General features: G+C 45.3%; 1 protein-coding gene across 2 annotated transcripts in view; it reads left to right on the top strand.

The window, feature by feature from the left end:
- LOC121533591 (fibrillin-2) overlaps positions 1 to 24,803 on the top strand; it is a 67,028-nt gene that overhangs the window by 15,082 nt on the left and 27,143 nt on the right. For both annotated transcript variants that reach the window (XM_041839673.2, XM_041839672.2), the window contains exons 7-11: positions 7,005 to 7,202; positions 15,345 to 15,470; positions 19,223 to 19,348; positions 22,556 to 22,708; positions 23,782 to 24,009. In XM_041839673.2, coding sequence (XP_041695607.2) covers positions 7,005 to 7,202; positions 15,345 to 15,470; positions 19,223 to 19,348; positions 22,556 to 22,708; positions 23,782 to 24,009 — 831 coding nt within the window. The remainder of the gene's footprint in view (positions 1 to 7,004; positions 7,203 to 15,344; positions 15,471 to 19,222; positions 19,349 to 22,555; positions 22,709 to 23,781; positions 24,010 to 24,803) is intronic.

Genomic DNA, 24,803 nt, shown 5'->3' with positions numbered 1-24,803 from the left:
TCCTGACAAGGAGTGGAGCGAGGGAAGGAGGGAGGGATGGAGGCAGAGGCAGGGGGTAAAAGTAAAAATGGACTCCCCAGCTGTGTACACAGAGCCAGGCGCGGCCAAACAAAAACAGTCTTGAGAGAAGGGAGACCACCGGACACCAACAGCCCTCCAGCAAACCCCCCACTGCCCCAAAGTGTGTGTGTGTGTGTGTGCACATGCACTTGTGTGTGTGGTGCTAACCCGCCCAGCCCTGCAATTGGCTCATCACTGTGTCCTGTAAAAATATGACCCTCGTCTGTCTCTCCGTCGGCCCCTGCCGAAGTCTGGGAGAGGCTGTAAAACTGTCCCTCTATCACCTCCTCAATCATCCACATCTACCTAAAGAGAGGAGATGTGCTTTAATTCTCACATAATCCCAGGGCTTCCTTAACTCAGTGAGAATTTACATGGTATTATTACCAGAGATTTTACTACCCTGTCCTGTGAAGACATCCGGCTAGATAAATCTTTGACTTTCCAAGGTTGCTGCTCCAAGGTTGCACTTAGAGGTTTTTGAAGTGGGGTGTCACGGTAAAACCAAGCCCAGAGGTGCTTTGACAGTACATTACAGTTACAGTAGGTGTGGGTGCTTTCCTCTGTCTACCTAGAGTCACAGGGAAAGCTGCTGGTCTAGTAGGTTTCTCTGGCAGGGTGAGGAGCAAAGTTGGTGAAAAGATGTGTGTGTGTGTGTGTGTGTGTGTGTGTGTGTGTGTCGCAGACATGCTGGTTAAGCATGAGTTGCAGTGGAGACTGACAGCCACTCGGTCCCTCTCTAATCAGCTGAGTTTCCCACCATCCCAAGCCTCCTCCAGCCTGCAGCCGTCCATTCTGCAGCCTGCAGCACCAAGCCCTCTCATTACGAAGCAGCTGTATGAATGCGGCAATGGGGAGTTGTTCTGCTCATGTGTCCAGTGTGTCTCGGCCCATTAACCAGGCTCAGGTCCAATAGTGAACAGTATTACTCTTATGGGCCCACACAGTCAGCCCAATCCAACCCAGCCCAGCCCAAACAAAACGAAAAAATGGCGGGTGAGCTGGCCCATGATGACGTCAGGGCGATGATGAGGGGATGGAAAGGGGGAAGTGTTGCTATTTCTGTCCTCCTCATGTAGTCTGACAAAGGCTCCTCCAGTGGAAAGGAAGGGTGGGTCCAAGGGAGAGAAGTGTGTAATTCTTTAGCTCCATAGAGACCTCATAGAGTGGGACATGCTGCCAGAAAGAGAGATCCGTGACTCTGTAATGAGTAGAGGACAGTAACTCTATCTCAGCGTCATGTTATGCCTTTTATGTCGTTTTAATGACATCGCCATGTTATGTTTTGTGTGTCATTGGAAATGTTAGAAAAACACGCTGGCTTTTTGCGTCTGCTTTTCATAGTGGCACTACATTTAGTTATTTCTCCCATAAACAAAATTGATTAAATAATTTGAGTGCCCTCAGAAAAGGACCTTTATAAATACATTTGTGAGTTGTCCTAAGAGGCACAGTGAAGGGTAGCCTTTGATCTTGCCTGATGGGAAATCAGTTGAGGTCCTAGAAGCAAGAGTCCCCTCAATGTACCAATGGAGTCCAGAGATTTCTTATTAATGTTATGCAATTTAGTACAGTAGTAGATAAGGAAGCTTCTTTAGTAGTAGGTCTACTTTTAGCCTGGGTGCCTGACTGTTTCTGCAATCAGTAATGCCACATGCAACAAACCAGACTGTGACAAGATGACTACAGCAGAAATACACTGGAATCCAGGCTAAATCAATTTGTAGTGTAGAGACTGTTGTTAGAATGGACTTGAGAGGGGAATAAAATGTATCTGTACAAAGAAAACGATTGAAATTAGTGAGAACAGACCGTAAAACACACTTTTAATGGGTGAGCAAGAACTGTGTTGTGTCTGCACTGTAGCCATGTGTGTTCACTTGAGTTTCCACAGTCGTGTGTGTGTTCTGCATAATTATCCACAGTGGTGGTTTCTGCCTCAAAGAATGCTATCTATTAACTTAGCAGTCAGGCAACAAAGCTTTCTGGTGCCAAGATTGTTATCCTGCGTTTGAGCGTATCTCCCTCACTTTTCCCTGAGTCTTCCACAATCTCCCACAGTCTCAAAGCAGGGGTTACAGAGGGAAGCATTCTAGTGGATCATCACATTTGGGCAAGTGTCCTGAGGAAGGGTTCAACCTCTTAGAGCCATTAAGCTGAAGGGAAAGTAGATTTAAGGGCTGTTAATAATGCTGTTGATAACAGTAACAGAAACAGCACAGTTTGTGCCAAAATGAGAATAACACACACCTACTGTACACACATTTGAGGAGTGTAGATAGATAAACACATACACACACAGATGCACACAAGCTTACGTGAACACGCACGCACGCACGCAGACACACATGCAGTCAGATGTATGCACAAACATACACACACACACACAAGCACATAAAGTTAAGATGTGCACACACACACACACATGCTTGGGATAAGTGGAAAAGCTCCCGTCTTGGCTGTGAGATAAAGAGATGGCGAGGTGTAGACACGGTCCGTTCTGTTTAGGCGAGTTGTAAATCTCTCAGCTGTATGGGTCTAAGGGCCTCCAGGTCAGGAAACGGTGAAGCAGCCACAGGAAGACCCGTGAGTTTCTTATGTTTCCTCCTTCACTCGCTGAGGAGTCTGACCTCTCTCCAGACCAACATTAATGACTGCCTTCCCATGTAATCACATGTTTCATTGAGTATAATAATATCTTATCTCAACCCTCCTCCATTTGTCTCCATTCATCATCTACGGATGGCTTTGGAATTGGCAGATTTTCTCTCGCTTTCCCTTGGTTTCCACCGACCGTTGACATAAGAAGGCTTGTCGGCATTCCCTCCCTCATCCCTGTGATCGTGCAGCTTGACGTCGGGAGCGTTTCCCAATCGACTTGGCCGGCATTCCAGACTGGATTAACATCCCTTTTCTCAGCTCCCAGATTATCCCATTCCCATCTCCTCTCATCAAAGGCTTTCTCTCAGGCAGGAAAAGGGGAATAGGGAAAGATCACATTTAACCCAGTTACAGATGTTGATCTGATTGGCTGGACAGATCTTATATAGGTGAGAGTCAATAATATAACCTCATTAACCCAACTCTGGGATGGGTTACACTTGGCCAGCACATCTTGGCAGATGTTTAATACTTTGGCCTTGCTTCTAATGTAACAGATATGCAATACATTCCTATGAGGAGGCTGTCTTAACTTATTAGGTGGCCTTTGATTGATGAGTTTTCACAATTAAAAGGCCAAGAATTTGATTTATTGTGGTCTGTGCTTCGTCGGGAGCATGTGGAGGAAACTGAAAATACCTGGAAAGGAGACAGATGGTGGTGAAAGACAGGATACAGGAGATGAGGGAGGGGTCCGGCGAATAGTTTCGATCTATAGAGCAATTTTAACTGTAATTAAACCAAATTGCTTCCGAATGTTGTCAACTTCGGCCCAGCCAGTACCTCAGTTCCTTATACCCCATTCCCATTTCTAACTCTTCTGGCCCTGGAATGTGCATGTTCCCTGCTCATGGTCAACCCACTCACTGCTTGGCCTGTCTGTCTGGTTCTGAGTCAGTTGGGTCTTGTGGCGTTGAGACATAGACACCCTGGCAAGGCGATTGTTATTCAGTCCATTAAAAGAGCGAGCGCTCAGATCACTCCAGTCTTTTGTTTGGCCTAGCTTGGCGGCCGACCTACGGTGTGTTTTCCTTCAGGCGTATGCACACATAGACAGGGCTCTGCTGAACTTGGCTAGAGCCTCAAGCAGTCGTCTAGTGCTGCTTCTGAAGGTTTGGCCATGGGAGTGCCCAGACGCCTCCTCACTTTGAGGGTCTCACTGCTGATCAAAGGAATTGCAGCTCTCTCTCTCTTTTTCTTTCTCTTTCTTTCTTTAAATGGCTCCCTTCCATGTCATCTCATACCTTTTGCATGAACAACTTCCCTATAGCTCTCCATAAAGGTCATGTTTATGCTCCTCGCTCACTTCCACGACTTAGTTTTACTGAAATTGTTCCAATGTATGATTAAATCAAAACCAGATCAAAGCATGATGGACATAAAGGATTGGACCATATGAGTCCAACATTAGTGTGAGTATTATGATTTACATGAGTTTTGAATGCAGAGTTGACTGGTAGAAGAGCAGAAGAGATGGAGGGCTTAGTTTGTTAGATAGTGGGGGGTTGTAGATGTGGCCCAGAGTGGTTCAGAGTTCAGAGTTCCGGATGGACACATCTGGACCAGAGGTTGTTCCTTCCTGGTCCCAACCAGGCCAGATTAATCAAGCCCAGAGGTTGTTCCTCCCTGGTCGCGACCAGGCCAGATTAATCAAGCCCAGATGTGCGTGGCTGTTATCGCCACAGTGGGTCTGTGCCGCTCGGATGGGGACTCGCATTCCCGGCCTCAAATTGTCCAGGCGAGATTTTCAGGTCATGGGTGTGAGTGAGAGAGGACAGGAGAGGGGACAGTAAGAGGCTGCTGAGATCTGTCTCAATCCCTCTCTCTCTCTCTCTCTCTCTCTCTTCTCTCTCTCTCTTTCTCTTTCTCTCTCTCTCTTACTCTCTCTGCTGGGTTTGACCTACTTTAACTCTGTCTCTCTCGCATTCACTCGTTCTCTGTCTGGGCTGGCTGTGATCTACCTTTCATTTAGCTGCACCAGGAAGTAATAAGAGCAGCGCTACTACAACAAAGCTGCCCTATCTCTCGGTACATCTCCTTTAGAACTGAAGAGGGTCAACTAAAACCACTTCTCCAGGGTTTATGTTACATTCCTCCTGACAGCTCAGACCATGTATTTTATTTTAATTCCGACCCATCTACAGTACCTCTAATGAATGCTGTATTAATTTTGGCACCACTACTGGAGTTAATAAGGCCTTTCCATTATTAGGCCTGTTTGAGTTTTATTACGTGCGATTGAATGGGCATCATATTGCTCAAATGGTTTCAGCATGAGGTCATTGTGTTTGACTCGTGAAGTGCGGTTAACAAGATTATGTCGCCTGGTTGTTCCTGGTGAGCAGCGCAGCAAGGTGGCCATTGACGTCCGAGGACATTGTGTTCTTCTCATTACTTTGTTTCCACACAAAGTGACACACTATCTTTATTTATATATATATATATTTTTAGGGGGTAGATCAGCTTTAATATTGCAGATAGATTGTGGCTTCTATCAATGTAATTGTCTGCATCATTTCCAATCCCCCATATACAGTGAGGGAAAAAAGTATTTGATCCCCTGCTGATTTTGTAAGTTTGCCCACTGACAAAGAAATGATCAGTCTATAATTTTAATGGTAGGTTTATTTGAACAGTGAGAGACAGAATAACAACAAAAACATCCAGAAAAACGCATGTCAAAAATGTTATAAATTGATTTGCATTTGAATGAGGGAAATAAGTATTTGACCCCCTCTCAATCAGAAAGATGTCTGGCTCCCAGGTGTCTTTTATACAGGTAACGAGCTGAGATTAAGAGCACACTCTTAAAGGAAGATCAAATACTTTTTTCCCTCACTGTATATATATATATATATATATATATATATATTTATTTATTTATTTTTTAAATATATATATATATTTTTTTTAAATATATAAATATATATTAATTATTTTAAATATATATTTTTAAATATATTTTCCATCTTTATTATTTTCCCCTAGCCCTACCACCCCTCCCCTAATTGTATTATAATAATAATAATATAATATGCCATTTAGCAGACGCTTTTATCCAAAGCGACTTACAGTCGTGCGTGCATACATTTTTGTGTATGGGTGGTCCCGGGGATCGAACCCACTACCTTGGCATTACAAGCGCCGTGCTCTACCAGCTGAGCTACAGTAAACTAATGGATAACAATACTTAAGCTTCCACTTCCAGCTTATACACACTGTGTCTTTGTTAGTACGCTCAAAGCGGTTTCAACCCTCTTCGGTACAGTGATGATAGCCTCACCATGGTCCAGCAGACTTTCAGACCAGCTTCAGACCTGGGTCTGGACCAATGACTGTATATATGAATGGACAAAGCCATTGATCACGTGACACCATTCATTCTTATGTGAAGACTCAATAGTGCATTGAAGCCAAATGGAGTCGATTAAGATGGCGTCTCATGGAGACGTAACATGCTCAGTTTGAGCTAATCCAGGAAGTGACGTTGCAGGCTAGCTCAGTGCTGCACCCTTCTCATTGAGTAACTCAAATTGAAGGCCGACCAGGGTACTGCAGGCTGCCATTAGCAACTAAATTATCCTTTTAACTTCTTCTGTGTGCGATTTAAAAATAAGTGGTGTATACAGGACATACATCTGGTGTATTAGAAGCAATTATTGGTACCATGATTGTCTTTGAAAATGTATTTATTTACACAAAGATTGACCTTGAAAATGTTTCCATTCACTATAATGATGGTATTGTGTTTTCTGCTAACAATGCCTGCAGTACCGCGGTCGGCCTTGAACTGCCATGGCTTCAATGAGAGGGGGCAGTTGTTCTCCCCTGGTCTGGACCAAGAATGTTTGTCATGGGAAGATTGTTATTTATGGGAACCAGTACTAAATGGGTTCCCCCATTATATAGTTATCCCATTACACCAGTGAATAGGGGAACCCACTGTTCAGCACATTTCCAGACCAAAGTCTCTAACCAGGAATGTGCAGCAGCATTTAGTCTGGGGAGGTAAATTCATTCACACACAGTGACGCAGACAGATTGCAACATTTAAAGCCTATTAAATGGTGTTCTTCTGGGGTATATTTATATTTATTTCAATAACACTTCAAATTCAATGAAGTGTAGCTAGCAGAAGTGTGAAATAGACTTGGCTTTAGATGTGTTTTCCCTCACTACCTTTCAGTTATACAGAACATTCAGAGGGGGATTTTAAAGAGGTCGGATGAGAAAATGGCTGCCAAAATGGCTGATTCTTGTTCTCTCTCCTTCTCTCGCTCCAGACTACCGGACCGGGCCCTGCTTCACGCAGGTCAACAACCAGATGTGCCAGGGCCAGTTGAGTGGCATCGTGTGCACCAAGACATTGTGCTGTGCCACCATCGGACGGGCATGGGGACACCCCTGTGAGATGTGCCCCGCCCAGCCTCACCCCTGTCGCCGAGGCTTCATCCCAAACATCCGCAGCGGCGCATGCCAGGGTAAGACACACACATGCATGCATTTTTACACCCACATATAAACACACTCTACAAGTGAGTCACACACAAACACACACCATCCTCATCACGAACACTGTAACCATTACTTAATCTGTCACCATCAGCAACATCTTCAATAACATCATGTTTAGTGTAAACGTCAATGTAACAGTCACCTTCCTTATCCTATCCTATAATAATAATAATAATAATAATAATATGCCATTTAGCAGACGCTTTTATCCAAAGCGACTTACAGTCATGCGTGCATACATTTTTTTGTGTATGGGTGGTCCCGGGGATCGAACCCACTACCTTGGCGTTACAAGCGCCGTGCTCTACCAGCTGAGCTACTGTTACCAAACTCCTGCAGCCTGCAACCACCACCCACACAGAGAAATCAAAACACACACACACAGAGCAGAGATACACATCAAAGCCAGAGAGAACGAGAGGGAGAGCAAGAGAGAAAGAGTTCTAATTTCATCGCCTCATGAACTGAGTTTCACCTTGCTTCATCAACATTCCAGCAGCAGCCCCAGACCAGTGTCTGTGTAAATACAGGCTGTCCTCTCTCTCTCTCTCTCTCTCTCTCTCTCTCTCTCTCTCTCTCTCTCTCTCTCTCTCTCTCTCTCTCTCTCTCTCTCTCTCTCTCTCTCTCTCTCTATCTCTCTCTCTCTCTCTCTCTCTCTCTCTCTCTCTCTGTCTCTCTCTGTCTCTCTCTCTCTCTCTCTCTCTCTCCCTCTCTCTCTCTCTCTCTCTCTCTCTCTCTCAATTCAATTTCAATTCAATTTAAGGGCTTTATTGGCATGGGAAACGTATGTTAACATTGCCAAAGCAAGTGAAGTAGATAGTAAACAAAAGTGAAATAAACAATAAATATTAACAGTAAACATTACACTCAGAAGTTCCAAAAGAATAAAGACATTTCAAATGTCATATTATATATATATATAAGTACAAATGGGAAAATAAATAAACATAAATATGGGTTGTATTTACAATGGTGTTTGTTCTTCACTGGTTGCCCTTTTCTTGTGGCAACAGGTCATAAATCTTGCTGCTGTGATGGCACACTGTGCTTTTTCACCCAGTAGATAAGGGAGTTTATCAAAATTGGGTTTGTTTTCGAATTCTTTGTGGATCTCTGTAATCTGAGGGAAATATGTGTCTCTAATATGGTCATACATTTGGCAGGAGGTTAGGAAGGGCAGCTCAGTTTCCACCTCATTTTGTGGGCAGTGTGCACATGGCCTGTCTTCTCTTGAGAGCCAGGCCTGCCTACGGCGGCCTTTCTCAATAGCAAGGCTATGCTCACTGAGTCTGTACATAGTCAAAGCTTTCCTTAAGTTTGGGTCAGTCACAGTGGTCAGGTATTCTGCCACTGTGTACTCTCTGTTTAGAGCCAAATAGCATTCTAGTTTGCTCTGTTTTTTTGTTAATTCTTTCCAATGTGTCAAGTAATTCTCTTTTTGTTTTCTCATGATTTGGTTGGGTCTAATTGTGTTGTTGTTGTTGTCCTGGGGCTCTGTGGGGTCTGTTTGTGTTTGTGAACTGAGCCCCAGGACCAGCTTACTTAGGGGACGCTTCTCCAAGTTAATCTCTTTGTAGGTGATGGCTATGTTATGGAAGGTTTGGGAATTGCTTCCTTTTAAGTGGTTATAGAATTTAACGGCTCTTTTCTGGATTTTGATCATTAGCGGGTATCGGCCTAATTCTGCTCTGCATGCATTATTTGGTGTTTTTCGTTGTACACTGAGGATATTTTTGCAGAATTCTGCCTGAATTCTGTCTCAATTTGGTGTTTGTCCCATTTTGTGAATTCTTGGTTGGTCTCTCTCTCGCTCTCCTCATTGTCTGGCCCCTCCCTGCCTCCACACGAGGCTCCCTATTGACCAACCAGACTAAGCAGTGAGGCTGTATCACTAGATGACACACGTAGAGGTTGTGTCCCCTCTTAGGTAAATTGCCCTCCATGGACTGGAGCCTCTTCCTCTCTGTGGAGATTTTAATGGGAGATGTCTAGCCAACACCCTTGTGTTGAGATAATGGATTGCCTTTATTTCATGTTTTTCACTTAGTCTCAAAGGGGGGCACTTGCCTCATTCACATCAATGTGCAGCACTAGCAGCCACCTGGGTCAAACAGGACACTCCCCTTGTATTGGCAGAAAGCAGGTGGACATGGCCTCTAAAGTTCCTGTTGAGTGTTGACACATTCTCAGTAAGGTGTGGTGAAAGCCAAATTGAATAGAAATACTCTCAGTCTAATGAAAAATAGAACTAAACAACTGAAGAAATACGACTCTGAGACAGCAGTAAACCTTCACGCCTCACTCTGCACTCCTTTGGAATTACCAATGTGACTGACTGAGTGCCTTAAAGGGGCAATCTGTGACTTCTTTGTCTGCTGTGGCCACACGACAAAAAGCAAGCAAATTGATGCTCAAACAAAATCAACTACAGATTGTGACTTTGAGACTCACATTGAAAAACCAAAGAAGTCCTTTATTATCTAAAGCTGCATCGATCTAATCCACCATCTTACATTCAACTCTAAGTCAACCCATTCGTCAAATCAAATCAAAATAAAATGGTATTTGTCACTTGCTTTGTAAACAACAGGTGTAGACACACAGTGAAATGCTTACTTACCGGTCCTTTTCCAACAATACAGAGTTAAAGATAAAAAATATAAATAGTGACACAAGGAATAAATACACGTTGAGTCGATGTGCAGGGGTACGAGGTAATTGAGGTAGCTATGTACATATAGGTAGGGTTAAAGGGGTTCAAGTGACTAGGCAACAGGATAGATAATAGACAGTAGCAGCAGCGTAAGTGGTGAGTGTAAATGTGTGAGTTTGTGGGTAGAGTATCAGTTCCTGATAGCTTTTCTGTTCAAGCGTTTTTATATGAAAAGTCAGGTTCTTTCACAGAACCTCTATCTGCCTCTAAATATACATACACACCAAAGAAGACACCTAATCGCCAAAAAGCCCCTGAGCAAAATCCTGTTGGAGCCAGTTCAAAGCACACATGCACATGAATCCCAATGTAAGGATAGCGTTCCAAGCATCATGGATTTGGACGCTCCTCAACACGTGAGCACATTTTCAGGCTTTGTTAAAAGGGAACAGAGGTCAAATATATTCACATGATTAGAAACAGGCTGTGTGTGTGTGCGTGCGTGCATGTGTGTGTTTGAGAGAGAGAGAGGGCGGTATTAATCTTGGCTGCTTAGCTGGGTACTGGCAAGGCATGCCAACTTCCCTCTCACAGAGTTGGATGACCAGGTGTGTGTGTCTGCACGTCTGTGTGTTTCTATGAGAAGATCTCAATGTCATACTCCTCCCATCCTCTCTCCTCGTCTCTTTCTCTAAACCCATTGGAGGAAAAGGTCAGAGGGGAGGGACCTCTGGCTTTCTCATCCAATGGGTTTTGAGAAGGAGATGAGGAGAGAGGATGCGAGGAATATACAATTGAGATTCTACACTTGTCTATGAATTCATACCATCCAGACAAATACCAGTCTCAGCACACATTCACACACCCTGACCAGACGAACCCCCTCTAGACACTAACGATCTAAGGGGTCTGAGTCAATGTGTTTCCACTGAAGATGATGAAACACCAACACCTCTCACTGGCCAGCATGGCCAGACTGTGAGCTAATGAAGTGTAAATGTGTGAAGAGGGGAAGCGACAAAGATTATGGATATACTGACAAGATACTTGTCTCTCCGCCCTAACAATGGGAGTCTTTGTCCACAAAGCGGCACGGTGGGCTGTCGAGCTCCCGCCTATCCTTTCTTTGGTTGGTAAATACATCTAATTACACTGCTCAAAAAAATTAAGGGAACACTTAAACAACACATCCTAGATCTGAATGAATGAAATAATCTTATTAAATACTTTTTTTTTTACATAGTTGAATGTGCTGACAACAAAATCACACAAAAATTATCAATGGAAATCAAATTTATCAACCCACGGAGGTCTGGATTTGGAGTCACCCTCAAAATTAAAGTGAAAAACCACACTACAGGCTGATCCAACTTTGATGTAATGTCCTTAAAACAAGTCAAAATGAGGCTCAGTAGTGTGTGTTGCCTCCACGTGCCTGTATGACCTCCCTACAACGCCTGGGCATGCTCCTGATGAGGTGGCGGATGGTCTCCTGAGGGATCTCCTCCCAGACCTGGACTAAAGCATCCGCCAACTCCTGGACAGTCTGTGGTGCAACGTGGCGTTGGTGGATGGAGCGAGACATGATGTCCCAGATGTGCTCAATTGGATTCAGGTCTGGGGAACGGGCGGGCCAGTCCATAGCATCAATGCCTTCCTCTTGCAGGAACTGCTGACACACTCCAGCCACATGAGGTCTAGCATTGTCTTGCATTAGGAGGAACCCAGGGCCAACCGCACCAGCATATGGTCTCACAAGGGGTCTGAGGATCTCATCTCGGAACCTAATGGCAGTCAGGCTACCTCTGGCGAGCACATGGAGGGCTGTGCGGCCCCCCAAAGAAATGCCACCCCACACCATGACTGACCCATCGCCAAACCGGTCATGCTGGTGGATGTTGCAGGCAGCAGAACGTTCTCCACGGCGTCTCCAGACTCTGTCACGTCTGTCACATGTGCTCAGTGTGAACCTGCTTTCATCTGTGAAGAGCACAGGGCGCCAGTGGCGAATTTGCCAATCTTGGTGTTCTCTGGCAAATGCCAAACGTCCTGCACGGTGTTGGGCTGTAAGCACAACCCCCACCTGTGGACGTCGGGCCCTCATACCACCCTCATGGAGTCTGTTTCTGACCGTTTGAGCAGACACATGCACATTTGTGGCCTGCTGGAGGTCATTTTGTAGGGCTCTGGCAGTGCTCCTCCTGCTCCTCCTTGCACAAAGGCGGAGGTAGCGGTCCTGCTGCTGGGTTGTTGCCCTCCTACGGCCTCCTCCACGTCTCCTGATGTACTGGCCTGTCTCCTGGTAGCGCCTCCATGCTCTGGACACTACGCTGACAGACACAGCAAACCTTCTTGCCACAGCTCGCATTGATGTGCCATCCTGGATGAGCTGCACTACCTGAGCCACTTGTGTGGGTTGTAGACTCCGTCTCATGCTACCACTAGAGTGAAAGCACCGCCAGCATTCAAAAGTGACCAAAACATCAGCCAGGAAGCATAGGAACTGAGAAGTGGTCTGTGGTCACCACATGCAGAACCACTTCTTTATTGGGAGTGTCTTGCTAATTGCCTATAATTTCCACCTGTTGTCTATTCCATTTGCACAACAGCATGTGAAATGTATTGTCAATCAGTGTTGCTTCCTAAGTGGACAGTTTGATTTCACAGAAGTGTGATTGACTTGGAGTTACATTGTGTTGTTTAAGTGTTCCCTTTATTTTTTTGAGCAGTGTATTTTAATACTTTCTTGAATATTCGATGGGGGTTGTTGACATCAACCGCCTGTATTCAATCGAGAGATGCTATGCTACTAGCCTCATGCAATGAATATGCATAGCCATCTCGAGACAACTCTGATATGAAGTGTTTTTTCTCAAAGTTGCGGGGATGTCATAAGTCCTACTTACCGTACCAGTCAAAAGTTTGGACACACCTACTCATTCAAGTTCAAGGGTTTTTCTTTATTTTTACAATTTTCTACATTGTAGAATAATAGTGAAGACATCAAAACTATGAAATAACACATATGGAATCATGTAGTAACCAAAAAAGTGTTAAACATATAAAAAATATATTTTATATTTTGGATTCTTCAAAGTAGCCACCCTTTGCCTTGACAGTTTTGCACACACTTGGCATTCTCTCAACCATTTTCACCTGGAATGCTTTTCCAACAGTCTTGAAGGAGTTCCAACATATGCTGAGCACTTGTTGGCTGCTTTTCCTTCACTCTGCGGTCCAACTCATCCCAAATCATCTCAATTGGGTTGAGGTCGGGTGATTGTGGAGGCCAGGTCATCTGATGCAGCACTCCATCACTCTCCTTCTTGGTCAAATAGCCCTTACACAGCCTGGAGGTGTGTTGGGTCATTGTCCTGTTGAAAAACAAATGCTAGTCCCACTAAGCACAAACCACATGGGATGGCGTATCGCTGCAGAATGCTGTGGTAGCCATGCTGTTTAAGTGTGCCTTGAATTCTAAATAAATCACTGACAGTGTCACTAGCAAAGCACCCCCACACCATCACATCTCCTCCTCCATGCTTCACGGTGGGAACCACACATGCAGAGATCATCCGTTCACCTACTCTGCGTCTCACAAAGACACGGCAGTTGGAACCAAAAATCTCAAATTTGGACTCATCATACCAAAGGACAGATTTCCACCGGTCTAATGTCCATTGCTCGTGTTTCTTGGCCCAAGCAAGTCTCTTCTTCTTATTGGTGTCCTTTAGTAGTGGTTTCTTTGCAGCAATTCGACCATGAAGGCCTGATTCACGCAATCTCCTCTGAACAGTTGATGTTGAGATGTGTCTGTTACTTGAACTCTGTGAAGCATTTATTTGGGCTGCAATCTGAGGTGCAGTTAACTCTAATGAACTTATCAACTGCAGCAGAGGTAACTCTGGGTGTTCCTTTCCTGTGGCGGTCCTCATGTGAGCCAATTTCATCATAGCGCTTGATGGTTTTTGCAACTGTACTTGAAGAAACTTTCAAAGTTCTTGAAATTTTCCAGATTTACTGACCTTCATGTCTTAAAGTAATGATGGACTGTCGTTTCTCTTTGCTTATTTGAGCTGTTCTTGCCATAAAATGGACTTGGTCTTTTACCAAATAGGGCTATCTTCTGTATACCACCCCTACCTTGTCACAACACAACTGATTGGCTGAAACACATTAAGAAGGAAAGAAATTCCATAAATTAACTTTTAACAAGGCACACCTGTTAATTTAAATGCATTCCAGGTGACTACCTCATGAAGCTGGTTGAGAGAATGCCAAGAGTGTGCAAAGCTGTCATCAAGGCAAAGGGTGGCTACTTTGAAGAATCTCAAATATCAAATATATTTTGATTTGTTTAACACTTTCTTGGTTCCATATGTGTTATTTCATAGTTTTGATGTCTTCACTATTATTCTACAATGTAGAAAATAGTAAAAATAAAGAAAAACCCTTGAATGAGTAGGTGTGTCCAAACTTTTGACTGGTACTGTATATCAGTAAACTTGTAACAACCTAAGCATTACGAAACTTCTATTCAAACAAATAAATAAACCTCACATAGAAAATAAGCCGTATATATTTTTTTGTTGACCAAATTCAACACTCTCATTGACCTCCACACAACAACTCCTTGCTTGGTGGGCGAAAAAAAACAATGATCGCCACCTGCTGGAGGGAGACAGATTTTCCGCCGAGTTGGGCCGCTCTCTTTATCTCTTCTTCTCTGATAAACGACTCCTCCCTCTCGTTAAACAACTCTAAAGAAGACATGTCGTGCTTCCTGGTTACCGTGTTTACTGTCAGATCAGAGCCCCATGCCCACAGCTCCATCCTCGTTACTCACGGCATGATGGGGAAATATGCGCATACATGAACCCACTCCCTACTCAAACAAGGGCTGCAGTCTGGAGTCATCTTGGTTCCTAGGTGGAGGTGCCAAGATATCCCCTGTTCTTTCCTGCTGCGCCCCTTTCAACAGGTTTTAATACGGGACTGAAAGTTCAGAAAAATAAATATTTTTGCCATATGTCTTCTCATGATTGATTATTGTACTATAATGTAATGTGTGCGCCCAGCCTACTTCACTTTAAAGGTGCTATAAATCACAGAGCGTAAAATCCAAATTCTTTCACACACATTTATAGACTAGTGGGCAGTAAAGCTTTGGAAGATTCTTAGCTCATTAAGAGTAGACTCAGAGTACTTTAAAGTGCATCTCTTAAAGCAACTCCTGTTAAGTGCTGCTTATTTGTGCTGATGGTCTCCATTCTCTCTCCCTCATTTCCCTCTCTCTCCTTTCCCCTCTTTCTCCCTTTCTCCATACCTCTCTTCCCCATTTCCCCCTCTCTCTCCCTTTTTCTCTCTCTTTACCCCATCCCCTTCCTCGCTCTCCTACTCTTGCCCCTCCCCCCTTTCTCTCTCTCTCTCTCTCTCTCCCTCCTTTCCCCTGTAGATGTGGATGAATGTCAGGCCATCCCGGGGCTGTGTGCAGGAGGTAATTGTATCAACACAGTGGGCTCCTATGAGTGTAAATGTCCAGCGGGCCACCGCCAGAGTGACACCAGCCACAAGTGCGAAGGTGAGTCCCACACACAGACCCTCTGTGGTGATATTATATTATACACCTTATATAACAAATAGGAATGTATAACAATGAATTTGTGTAATGGAAAACATATTGGTCGTAAATTAAAGTAGGCTTAGCTAACTGAACTCAGTGCCTCAGTTAATAATTTGATTTTGAATTGCATTGTTTTGGTTTTTTGGCAGGGTTTTGTTAGCAGTTTTGAGTACTGTGGCTATTGGCTTCTGTGGTTATCAAGTCTCTGGTATGGAAATGTACACACACAAGGAAGAAAGGGTGCATTTGAACAGAGACTGGGTGTCCAGTGACAGCTATAGAGCAAGAGAGAGCTCAGCTGTTAGACATCAGTAGGCCCTGGGGGTTAATGAAGGGTTAGAAACCCTTATATACCTGGAGGAGCCTCTAATTAGCTGGTCATGTGATGAGGGAAAGATTCACACACACACACTCTCTCTCTCTCTCTCTCTCTCTCTCTCTCTCTCTCTCTCTCTCTCTCTCTCTCTCTCCACAGACATGCATGCTTTCATGTACTCACACAAACACAGACACTGCTGTCCTATCACAGTCCCACTGAAATTGGATTGTGCTGCAGCAGCCTTATGGTGCCGGAGGCCTGTTGGCTGGACTAGCAGGAGAGGTGCCCTGTGCCCTGTAGTCTTTGAAGCCTGGTGGGATGAGAGGCAGCGTATCGGAGTGGAGGTCCTTGGAGGTTAACTAATTATAGGACAATGGAAGACAGTAGTGGATCAGCCCCAGGCCTGAGGCTCTATCGCTGGGCTTCGTTTGGGCCAAGGTGGGGGCTGCTTTTAGGGAACATTGTTTTAGAGCTTAATTGGGGCAGTCAGTTTTTAGTCTCAAAACGTCAAGCATTTCATAGTCCACTAAAGGGTAGAGAATACAGAGTTTAAATGGAAGATATCTAGTCAGTTGTACAACTGAATGCATTCAACTGAAATGTGTCTTTCACATTTAACCCAACACCTCTGAATCAGGGCGTTTGGGGGGGGGGGCTGCCTTAATCAACATCCACGTCATTGGTGCCCGGGGAACAGTGGGTTAACTGCCTTGCTCAAGGGCAGAACTACAGATTTTTACCTTCTCAGCTCAGGGATTCGAACCAGCAACCTTTTGGTTATTGGCCCAACACTCCTACCCGCCAGGCTACCTGCCAACCTACCGTCCATAACTATAAATGCCCAGATACCTCAAATAGCACAGCTCTGAGATTGAGAGATTCAAGACCCATTTTGTTCAGTTATGACATCACAGACCACCATCAGTATTCCAAAGGAAAATGGGTTTCAAAATGCCCTCCAAGTTTATGCACAAACATGTCCTCATGTTCTAGTGGAGCCAGCCTTGGCGCTGTTAACATGTCTGGGAGGTAGTTCTTCTTGGCCAAAGCAACCCAGCTGATTTCATACCTCTTTTCACTCCAGTAGTGTTTCACACTTGTTCTTTTTTCTCTCCTTCTTTTTTGCCCCCCATTTTCCTTCAATAAATACAGTCTACTGGCACAGGGCCAGCTGTTAGCGCTAGCACAAAGAAACATTTACAGAGCAGAGATGACTTTATCGTCTGACACTTGTGGACCCACACACACTATACATACTATACATACTATACATACAGACACACTCTTACACACACACAGACACCTGTACTATACAGAGATACACACTCACTGACACACTCAACCTATACAGACATACACACACACACACACACACATACACACTCACTCATACATATACACAACGCATACATACTTTCTCTCACACACAAACACAGTCTCACAACACACACTTTGATGATTGAACAGTGGTCATTTATCCAGGTGGCAGACATTTCCCTCCACACACACAGCGCTGCATGTCTGAGCTGTGTAAAGTCTGGTCCTATTCAGGGGGAGGAATGCTGACACCACGTTTATTTTTCTGCTCTTTTATGACTTGAGGAGAACCTTTCACCACCGCAGTCTGACAATAGTCAGCAGGGGACCCAGTGTCTCTTAACTTCCCATTACATACACGCACACACTGCCCCATAGACAGCGTTGATGCTTACCCACTGCCAACACACACGCACACACTACTAATGCATACCCACCGACTGCACACTCACATTTACGGGCCCGCCTCTCACACGCCACACTATACAAATACGCATACTGTAATTTGACCAAAAAGGTAATTATATATGTGCATAAATAAGCGAAACACAGCATATAAACCCAATGCCTTCTGGAGCCTCACTTCACTCTCACCATCATAGCAGTGAGAGGCCTTTTCATGTGTAGTGTTATATACTGTAATACACCACACGGCAGACTGGACCCTGCCAAGTACTGGCTCTTTCTCTCTCACACACACACACACACACGCACTAGCTCTATACTGCTGACTCCCAGGTCTAGTGTACAGATGTAGGATCTTAATTTGATCACTCTTTTGTTGTTGAGAATTTTCCTGTACTGCATGAAATGAAAACTTGTAGTGTATTTGGGTTTTTAAAAGTATTTTAAAGTTTGTAATTTACACTTTGAAAATTCACACTTGATTTGCCCTAACAAAAAATTTATCAACCCCTACAAAAATGTCCATTAATTATAATGCACATAATAATTCCCATCTCCTGTTGCTGCAGGATTATTTTCCTGCTGTAGGAAACTGGCTCAAATGAAGATCCTACATCTGTAGTCAATCAAATTTCAATCACATTTATTTATAAAGCCCTTTTTAGAGAGAAAGGGAGAGAGAGGGTCGAAAGAGCAGGTCCGGGACAAGGTAGCAGGTCCGGTGAACAGGTCAGGGTTCCAGAACAGCAGAACCTGGATCAGCAGCACGACCAGGTGGACTGGGGATGGGGACAGCCAGGAGTCGTTAGGCCAGGTAGTCCTGAGGCATGGTCCTAGGGCTCAGGTCCTCCGGGAGGGGAGAGAGAGAGAGCCAGAAAGAGATGGTAGAATTAAAGGGAGCATACTTAAGACCACACAGGACACCAGATAAGGCAGGAGAATTACACCAGATAGGACAAACTGACCCTGACCGTAGTCTCTCCGGGACAGCTGAAGTATTCCCATGGCGTGTGCGTGTGGGAAACTCTCACCATTTAGACCTCTTAAAATCCACCACAGTTATGAAGTCTTTGGCAGAACACAATCCCAGAGATTTTCCATATGCCTGCCTCCTCCTTTTGTAGACTTCAGATCTCCACTCAGGTTGGCTTGACTGTGTCTAGTACACAAAAAAAGTGCTATCTAGAACCTAAAAGGGTTCTTCGGCTGTCCCTATAGGAGAACCCTTTGAAGAACCCTTTTTGGTTCCAGGTAGAACCCTTTTGTGTTCCATGTAAAACTTTTTCCACAGAGGGTTCTACATGGAACCCAGAAGGGTTCTACCTGGAACCAAAAAGGGTTCTCCTATTGGGACAGCCGAAGAACCCGTTTAGAACCCTTTTTTCGAACAGTGTAGCAGTTGTTCCTGCTCTTGTATTTAGAGTTATGAGCAGTTATTATTTGAGGCCCTCAAGTGTATTTGACAGATGAGATATAGTCCACTTCTTCAAATATTTGAGATGGATCCAAATACTTTGAGCAGCTGTTATCGAGGAAAATGAATTCTTCCAAATAATGCCTGTGACAGGGTTTTGAGTTACTGCGTGTGTATGATGAGTGTATGACTCTCATGAAGCTCAGTGTATGCTCTAACTCCAATGATCTAATTGTTTGTGTGTGTGTGTTTCAGATATTGACGAGTGCAGCACTAACCCAGGTGTTTGTGATGGAGGTGAATGCACCAACACAGCCGGCAGCTACGTCTGCACCTGTCCCCGTGGTTACATCACCAGCACTGACGGTGCCAGATGTGTAGGTGAGTTAGCGCTGCCCCCCCCCCTTCCCCCCCGGACACACACCCCTCCCTCCCTCCTTCACCCTCTTGTTAGCCACTGACTGTTCACATCTGGACTTATCCCTCCCTCCTTCACCCTCTTGTTAGCCACTGACTGTTCACATCTGGACTTATCCCTCCCTCCTTCACCCTCTTGTTAGCCACTGACTGTTCACATCTGAACTTATCCCTCCCTCCTCTCTTTCCCCCTCCATCCCTTCCTGTGACTAGCGTTCTGATGAGTCAAGCCGGTCTGCATTCATCATGTGCAGGCCCAGGGACGCACACTCGGCCTTGACTGCTGTAATGCCAGTTAGCATTAGCACCTCTCTGACTCACACCCTGAAACACTACCAGCTGTTAATGTAGAGCGCATGCAATCTTCAGCAGCTCACCTCAAAATGGCCGCCAGAGAGCTGGCCCTGTTGCTTTCGAACAGCGTTCGAATGGGAGTCCAACAAATCTCTTTCACTCAAGGTCCCTCTCCTAGCCAAGCAGAACCACTTGATTACTTTAATTGAAAAGTCGTACGCCCCAATGTCTCCTAGGCAGGAGAACGAGGTATTCAAATTCACTCACGGGTCAAAGTTTTGTTGGCCCCCCTCTCTCTTTGGCACGCAATCCATTTTCCATCATCTATTGAATATCTCTGCTGTACTTGTTTGTTGTCTTTTGGCTAATAAAGGGAAACCGGGTGAAAATGCCAAGCGAACAATGAACAGTGTCAACAATGATCTCACAAGGAGCCCTCTGTTCTCTTCTGTTCTGCCTGGCCTGGTCGTGTGGCAGATTGTTTAGCTTCAAGGTAGAAAGCATCTGGACTCACTTAGAGGCCTGCAGGAGAACAAAGCTGACACCACCACGACAACAAGCAAGACGAGCCAGAGAAGAGGGGAGAAAGAGAGGGGGTGGAGAGAGGAGAAAACTATCCAAACTATCCCCTTTCTCTGTTGTTCTGTGCCAGAACAAATGGGTAGAGCAGTGGGAGAGAGGGACGAGGGGAAAGGAGAGGGAAGCGTAGCCTGATTGGGAACATGCGTGTGGAAAATGACGGTCCACTGAGGTAGGAACAGGGGGGTGGTGGGGGGAGGAGAGAGAGACATATGGGATGGTCCAACAGGTTAAACTGGGTCTCATGCTCTGTCTTCACTTTGACCAAGAAGACTCTGTCGCTCTCGCTCTCTCTCTGTCCTCACTTCTATCTCTCTGTCTTCCCCCAATTCTCTCTTCTTTGACCCATTAGACTCCTTCGTTTTTGTCCCCTCTCTCTCTTTCTCTCTCTCACTCTGGTCAGGGGGAGATTGAGGAGAGAGAGAGTCACACTGGAGATATTTCTTTCCGCTAACATTCCTCCCACCCCCTCTCTTTCTTTCTCTGCCCCCCGTTCTCTTGCTTTCTCCTTCTCTCCTCCATGCCCCTTTTTTGCTTACCCCCTCTCTTTCTTTCTCTGCCCCCCGTTCTCTTGCTTTCTCCTTCTCTCCTCCATGCCCCTTTTTTGCTTACCCCCTCTCTTTCTTTCTCTGCCCCCCGTTCTCTTGCTTTCTCCTTCTCTCCTCCATGCCCCTTTTTTGCTTACCCCCTGTTTTCTCTTTCCATCGTTTCTCACCCAGAGCGCCCATCCATCTGTCTAGTGTAACCCGGTGAACTGTAGAGTCCCCAGGAACAAATAAAAGAGAGCTGTGATATCAGGCCCTGTCTGACACATTGACACATCCCACCGTATTTCCTCAGCTCCAGCCAGACCCATGCTGTGGCTGGCTCCCCTGTGTGTGTCCGCCGACTCGGCCATGTTTGCTTGGGTGCGTTTTGCGAGTGGAGGTAGACTAAGAAACTACACGAGGTGAGCAGGGGGCTCTAGGTCCAGGAATGTCGGCTCTAGCCGAGCTGATTTCTTGCCTGCCTGCCCTTGGCCCTGGGCTGGCGTTATTCTGGGACAGCATAGCGTGGAGAAGCAGACCGGAGGGACCTGTTGAGCCCCACACTAATCAGCCCTAATGCCCCGTCCATCGCACCGTGAAAACCCAGTCTGTAAAAAAGAAAGCATGCAGTTGTGCTGTTCGCTATAGGCTAGCTAGCTAGCTAGCTAAGGGTCTGGTTCCAATTTAAGTCATCATCATCCCCATCACCGCCCTCCCTTCTCCCTTCCATTCCGTTCCCTCACCCACTCTCCCTCCAATCCTGCCCCCAGCTGGGTTGGTCCCTTGGGAAGGAGGGAGGGAGGGGAAGTTGGCCTGTTTAAAGTGCATGGCTATATGCCCCAGACACAGAGCTTCTCATGTCCAATATAATTGTCCAGGATTGCTCCACATGGAACTAATTAATTCCGGACTGCTAGCTCATTAGCAAAGTTAATCGACTTGCACGCCTGCCTCCCCCCTCTGTCTTTCCCCCTACACTTTCATCTGCATTACACACACAAACACACGCATGCACCAAGGGACCCTCACTTCTTCTCCACTTACCCCGAACACACCCTTTCCCTCCCCCTTCCTCCCCCAGCCTATTTACCCTGACCTGTGGGACTGTAGCAAACAACAGGGCCATATTAGGAGGCCCTTGTGATGCCTGCAGTTATTAGGACCCCTGAGACCTTTACAGCTCCCAGACCATAAATTAGCTTCCTCCCATGCTACCATGTAGAGGGTAGGGAGGGGAAAGGCAGCCCTGGCATTTGGGGACAGCTGTTAGCTGTAACATCTCCTCAGGGCTGGAGGAACCACACCTCCATCCCCACTCCCTACTCCCAATTGCGTACCATCTTTGTGGTAGGGAGGTGATTGTCAAGCTTTTTTGTGCTGAAAGCTTTTGAATTTTCTTGTGATCCTGAAGGATGTAGAAACCCTTGTTTCCCGTCAGAATCGTACACTGTGACTCAGTAGAAACTGTGGTTATACCTTGTCACCAGAGTATTTCCAGTATGGTAAAGCATGTGCATTATAACATGGTCTGCCTAAAGGTGAAATAGTAACATTAGATGTTCTACATGACCTGGAAGTCAAACGTGTTTACAACATCATGAGCGATTTGAGTGACTCACCCTGAAGCATACTGACCTCTCTTCCCAACTCTCTTTCTCTCTCCATCCTCTCCCTCCATCCTCTCCCTCCATCCTCTCCCTCCATCCTCTCCCTCCATCCTCTCCCTCCATCCTCTCCCTCCATCCTCTCCCTCCATCCACTCCTCCCTCAGACCAACGTGTGGGCACGTGTTTCTCGGCGTTGGCGAGTGGGCGCTGTGCAGGCGACCTGCAGGGCCAGTATACCAAGATGCAGTGCTGCTGTGACACAGGCCGCTGCTGGGCTTCTGGACAGATCCCTGAGATGTGCCCTGTCAGGGGGTCCGGTGAGCACACACACACACACTCTCTCCTCCTCGTCTGTCTCAGACACACACACAATTTAAGACTACTAACCCACAGTCCAAACTCCCTTTTGCACATCAATTGCTGAGTTATTTTGTGCATGTGTTATGAATGAATAGCTTGAATAGCTTGGATTGCCTGTCATGTAACTGACAATGTAAGTGATCCATGATCCCCCTCACTACTGAAGAGCATGACCTCATGACTAATAGCAAAAGGACAAAGATGGAAAAGATCTGGGTGAAGACCATGACCGTGGTCTTGTCTATCTAGCTCACATATGTCTGTTCCCCTATGAGAGTGTGTGTGTGTTCATTTTTGCTTTCATGCATGTCATGTGTGTGTATAAATGAGTGCTGAGCTGTACTCTCACACGCACACATGCACTCACGCATACACACACAAATACAGCCAGCCTTCACTCCCAAGGTCAAATGCTATTTCTAGGGGGTTTAGGGTTAGGGTTAGAATTAGTGTTAGGGTTAGGAGCTAGGGTTAGTGTTACGGTTAGGGTTAGGAGCTATGGTTAGGTTTAGGGTTAGGGTTAAGGTTAGGGTACGGGTTAGGGGTTAAGGAAAATAGGATTTTGAATGGGACTGAATTGTATGTCCCCACAAGGTTAGCTGCGCAAGACTGTGTGTGTGTGTGTGTGTGTGCGTGCGTGCGCGTGTGTGTGTGTATGTGCATTGTCTGTAGTCTTGGCTAGGATACTGACATCAACTCCCTTTGGACCTACCATGAAAAAAACATACACTCACATTCAAGAGATTTCACACTGACATACATAAATAAATATAAACATAGATTTAACCATAGACATAAACATAGATCCGATCAGGGTTTTACATATACATCCCCATTTTCCAGACATAATCATGCCCAGGCATTGTTCCAATGTGTGAGTTTATGCAACCACTTACCCATATACAGTATATAATATCAAAATAGGTAAAACTGACCCAAACCATAACAAAACAACATACTGAGATACATGTGTGTATGGGAGTCATTTGAAGATAACCAACATTAACCCTTTCCATGCTCTCTCCTGTAGATGAGTACAGAAGGCTGTGCATCGAGGGGGTTCCCCATGGCACAGGTAATGGAGGTTTCCCCCACGGAGGCTTCCCCAATGGTGGTGGCAGCAACGGTAACGGTTACAGCTACGGCTACAAACTCAACCCCAACGGACCTAACGGCAATGGTCACCATGGCATTGGAGGAGGGGGACAGGGAGGAGGAGGAAATGGTTTCGGAGGAAACGGTGGGGGGCGTAATATCGGTGAGTTGGTTAGGCCGCAAAAAGTGTCCATAGAGTAGTGTTCTATTGTTAGCCTGTGGTTTTATGTTTTGTATCAGAGATATTAGATGGTGTTTAAACCATAGAAATTATAAAATTACTAGTATTCTAATTCCTAATTCTATGGTTTAAACTGAGTATAAAGTGCATTCGGAAAGTATTCAGACCCCTTGACTTTTTCTATATTTTGTTACATTACAGCCTTATTCTAAAATTGATTAAATTGTTTTTTTCCCTCATCAATCTATACACAATACCCCATAATGACAAAGCAAAAACTGTTTTTTGGAAATGTTTGCACATATAAAATAAAATAAATAATGACATTTACATAAGTATTCAGACCCTTTACTTAGTACTTTGTTGAAGCACCTTTGGAAGTGATTACAGCCTTGAGTCTTCTTGGGTATGACGCTACAAGCTTGGCACACTTGTAATAATAAATAAAATAATACGCCATTTAGCAGACGCTTTTATCCAAAGCGACTTACAGTCATGCGTGCATACATTTTTGTGTATGGGTGGTCCCGGGGATCGAACCCACTACCTTGGCGTTACAAGCGCCGTGCTCTACCAGCTGAGCTACAGAGGACCACGTATTGTATTTGGGGAGTTTCTCCTATTCTTCTCTGCAGATCCTCTCAAGCTCTATCAGCTTGGATGGGGAGCGTCGTTGCACAGCTATTTTCAGGTCTTTCCAGAGATGTTCGATCGGGTTCAAGTCCGGGCTCTGGCTGGGCCACTCAAGGACATTCAGAGACTTGTCCCCAAGCCAC

The sequence above is a fragment of the Coregonus clupeaformis genome, chromosome 20 (assembly GCF_020615455.1).
Source record: "Coregonus clupeaformis isolate EN_2021a chromosome 20, ASM2061545v1, whole genome shotgun sequence".
Lineage (NCBI taxonomy): Eukaryota > Metazoa > Chordata > Actinopteri > Salmoniformes > Salmonidae > Coregonus > Coregonus clupeaformis.
This window is presented reverse-complemented; position numbering and strand designations above follow the sequence as displayed.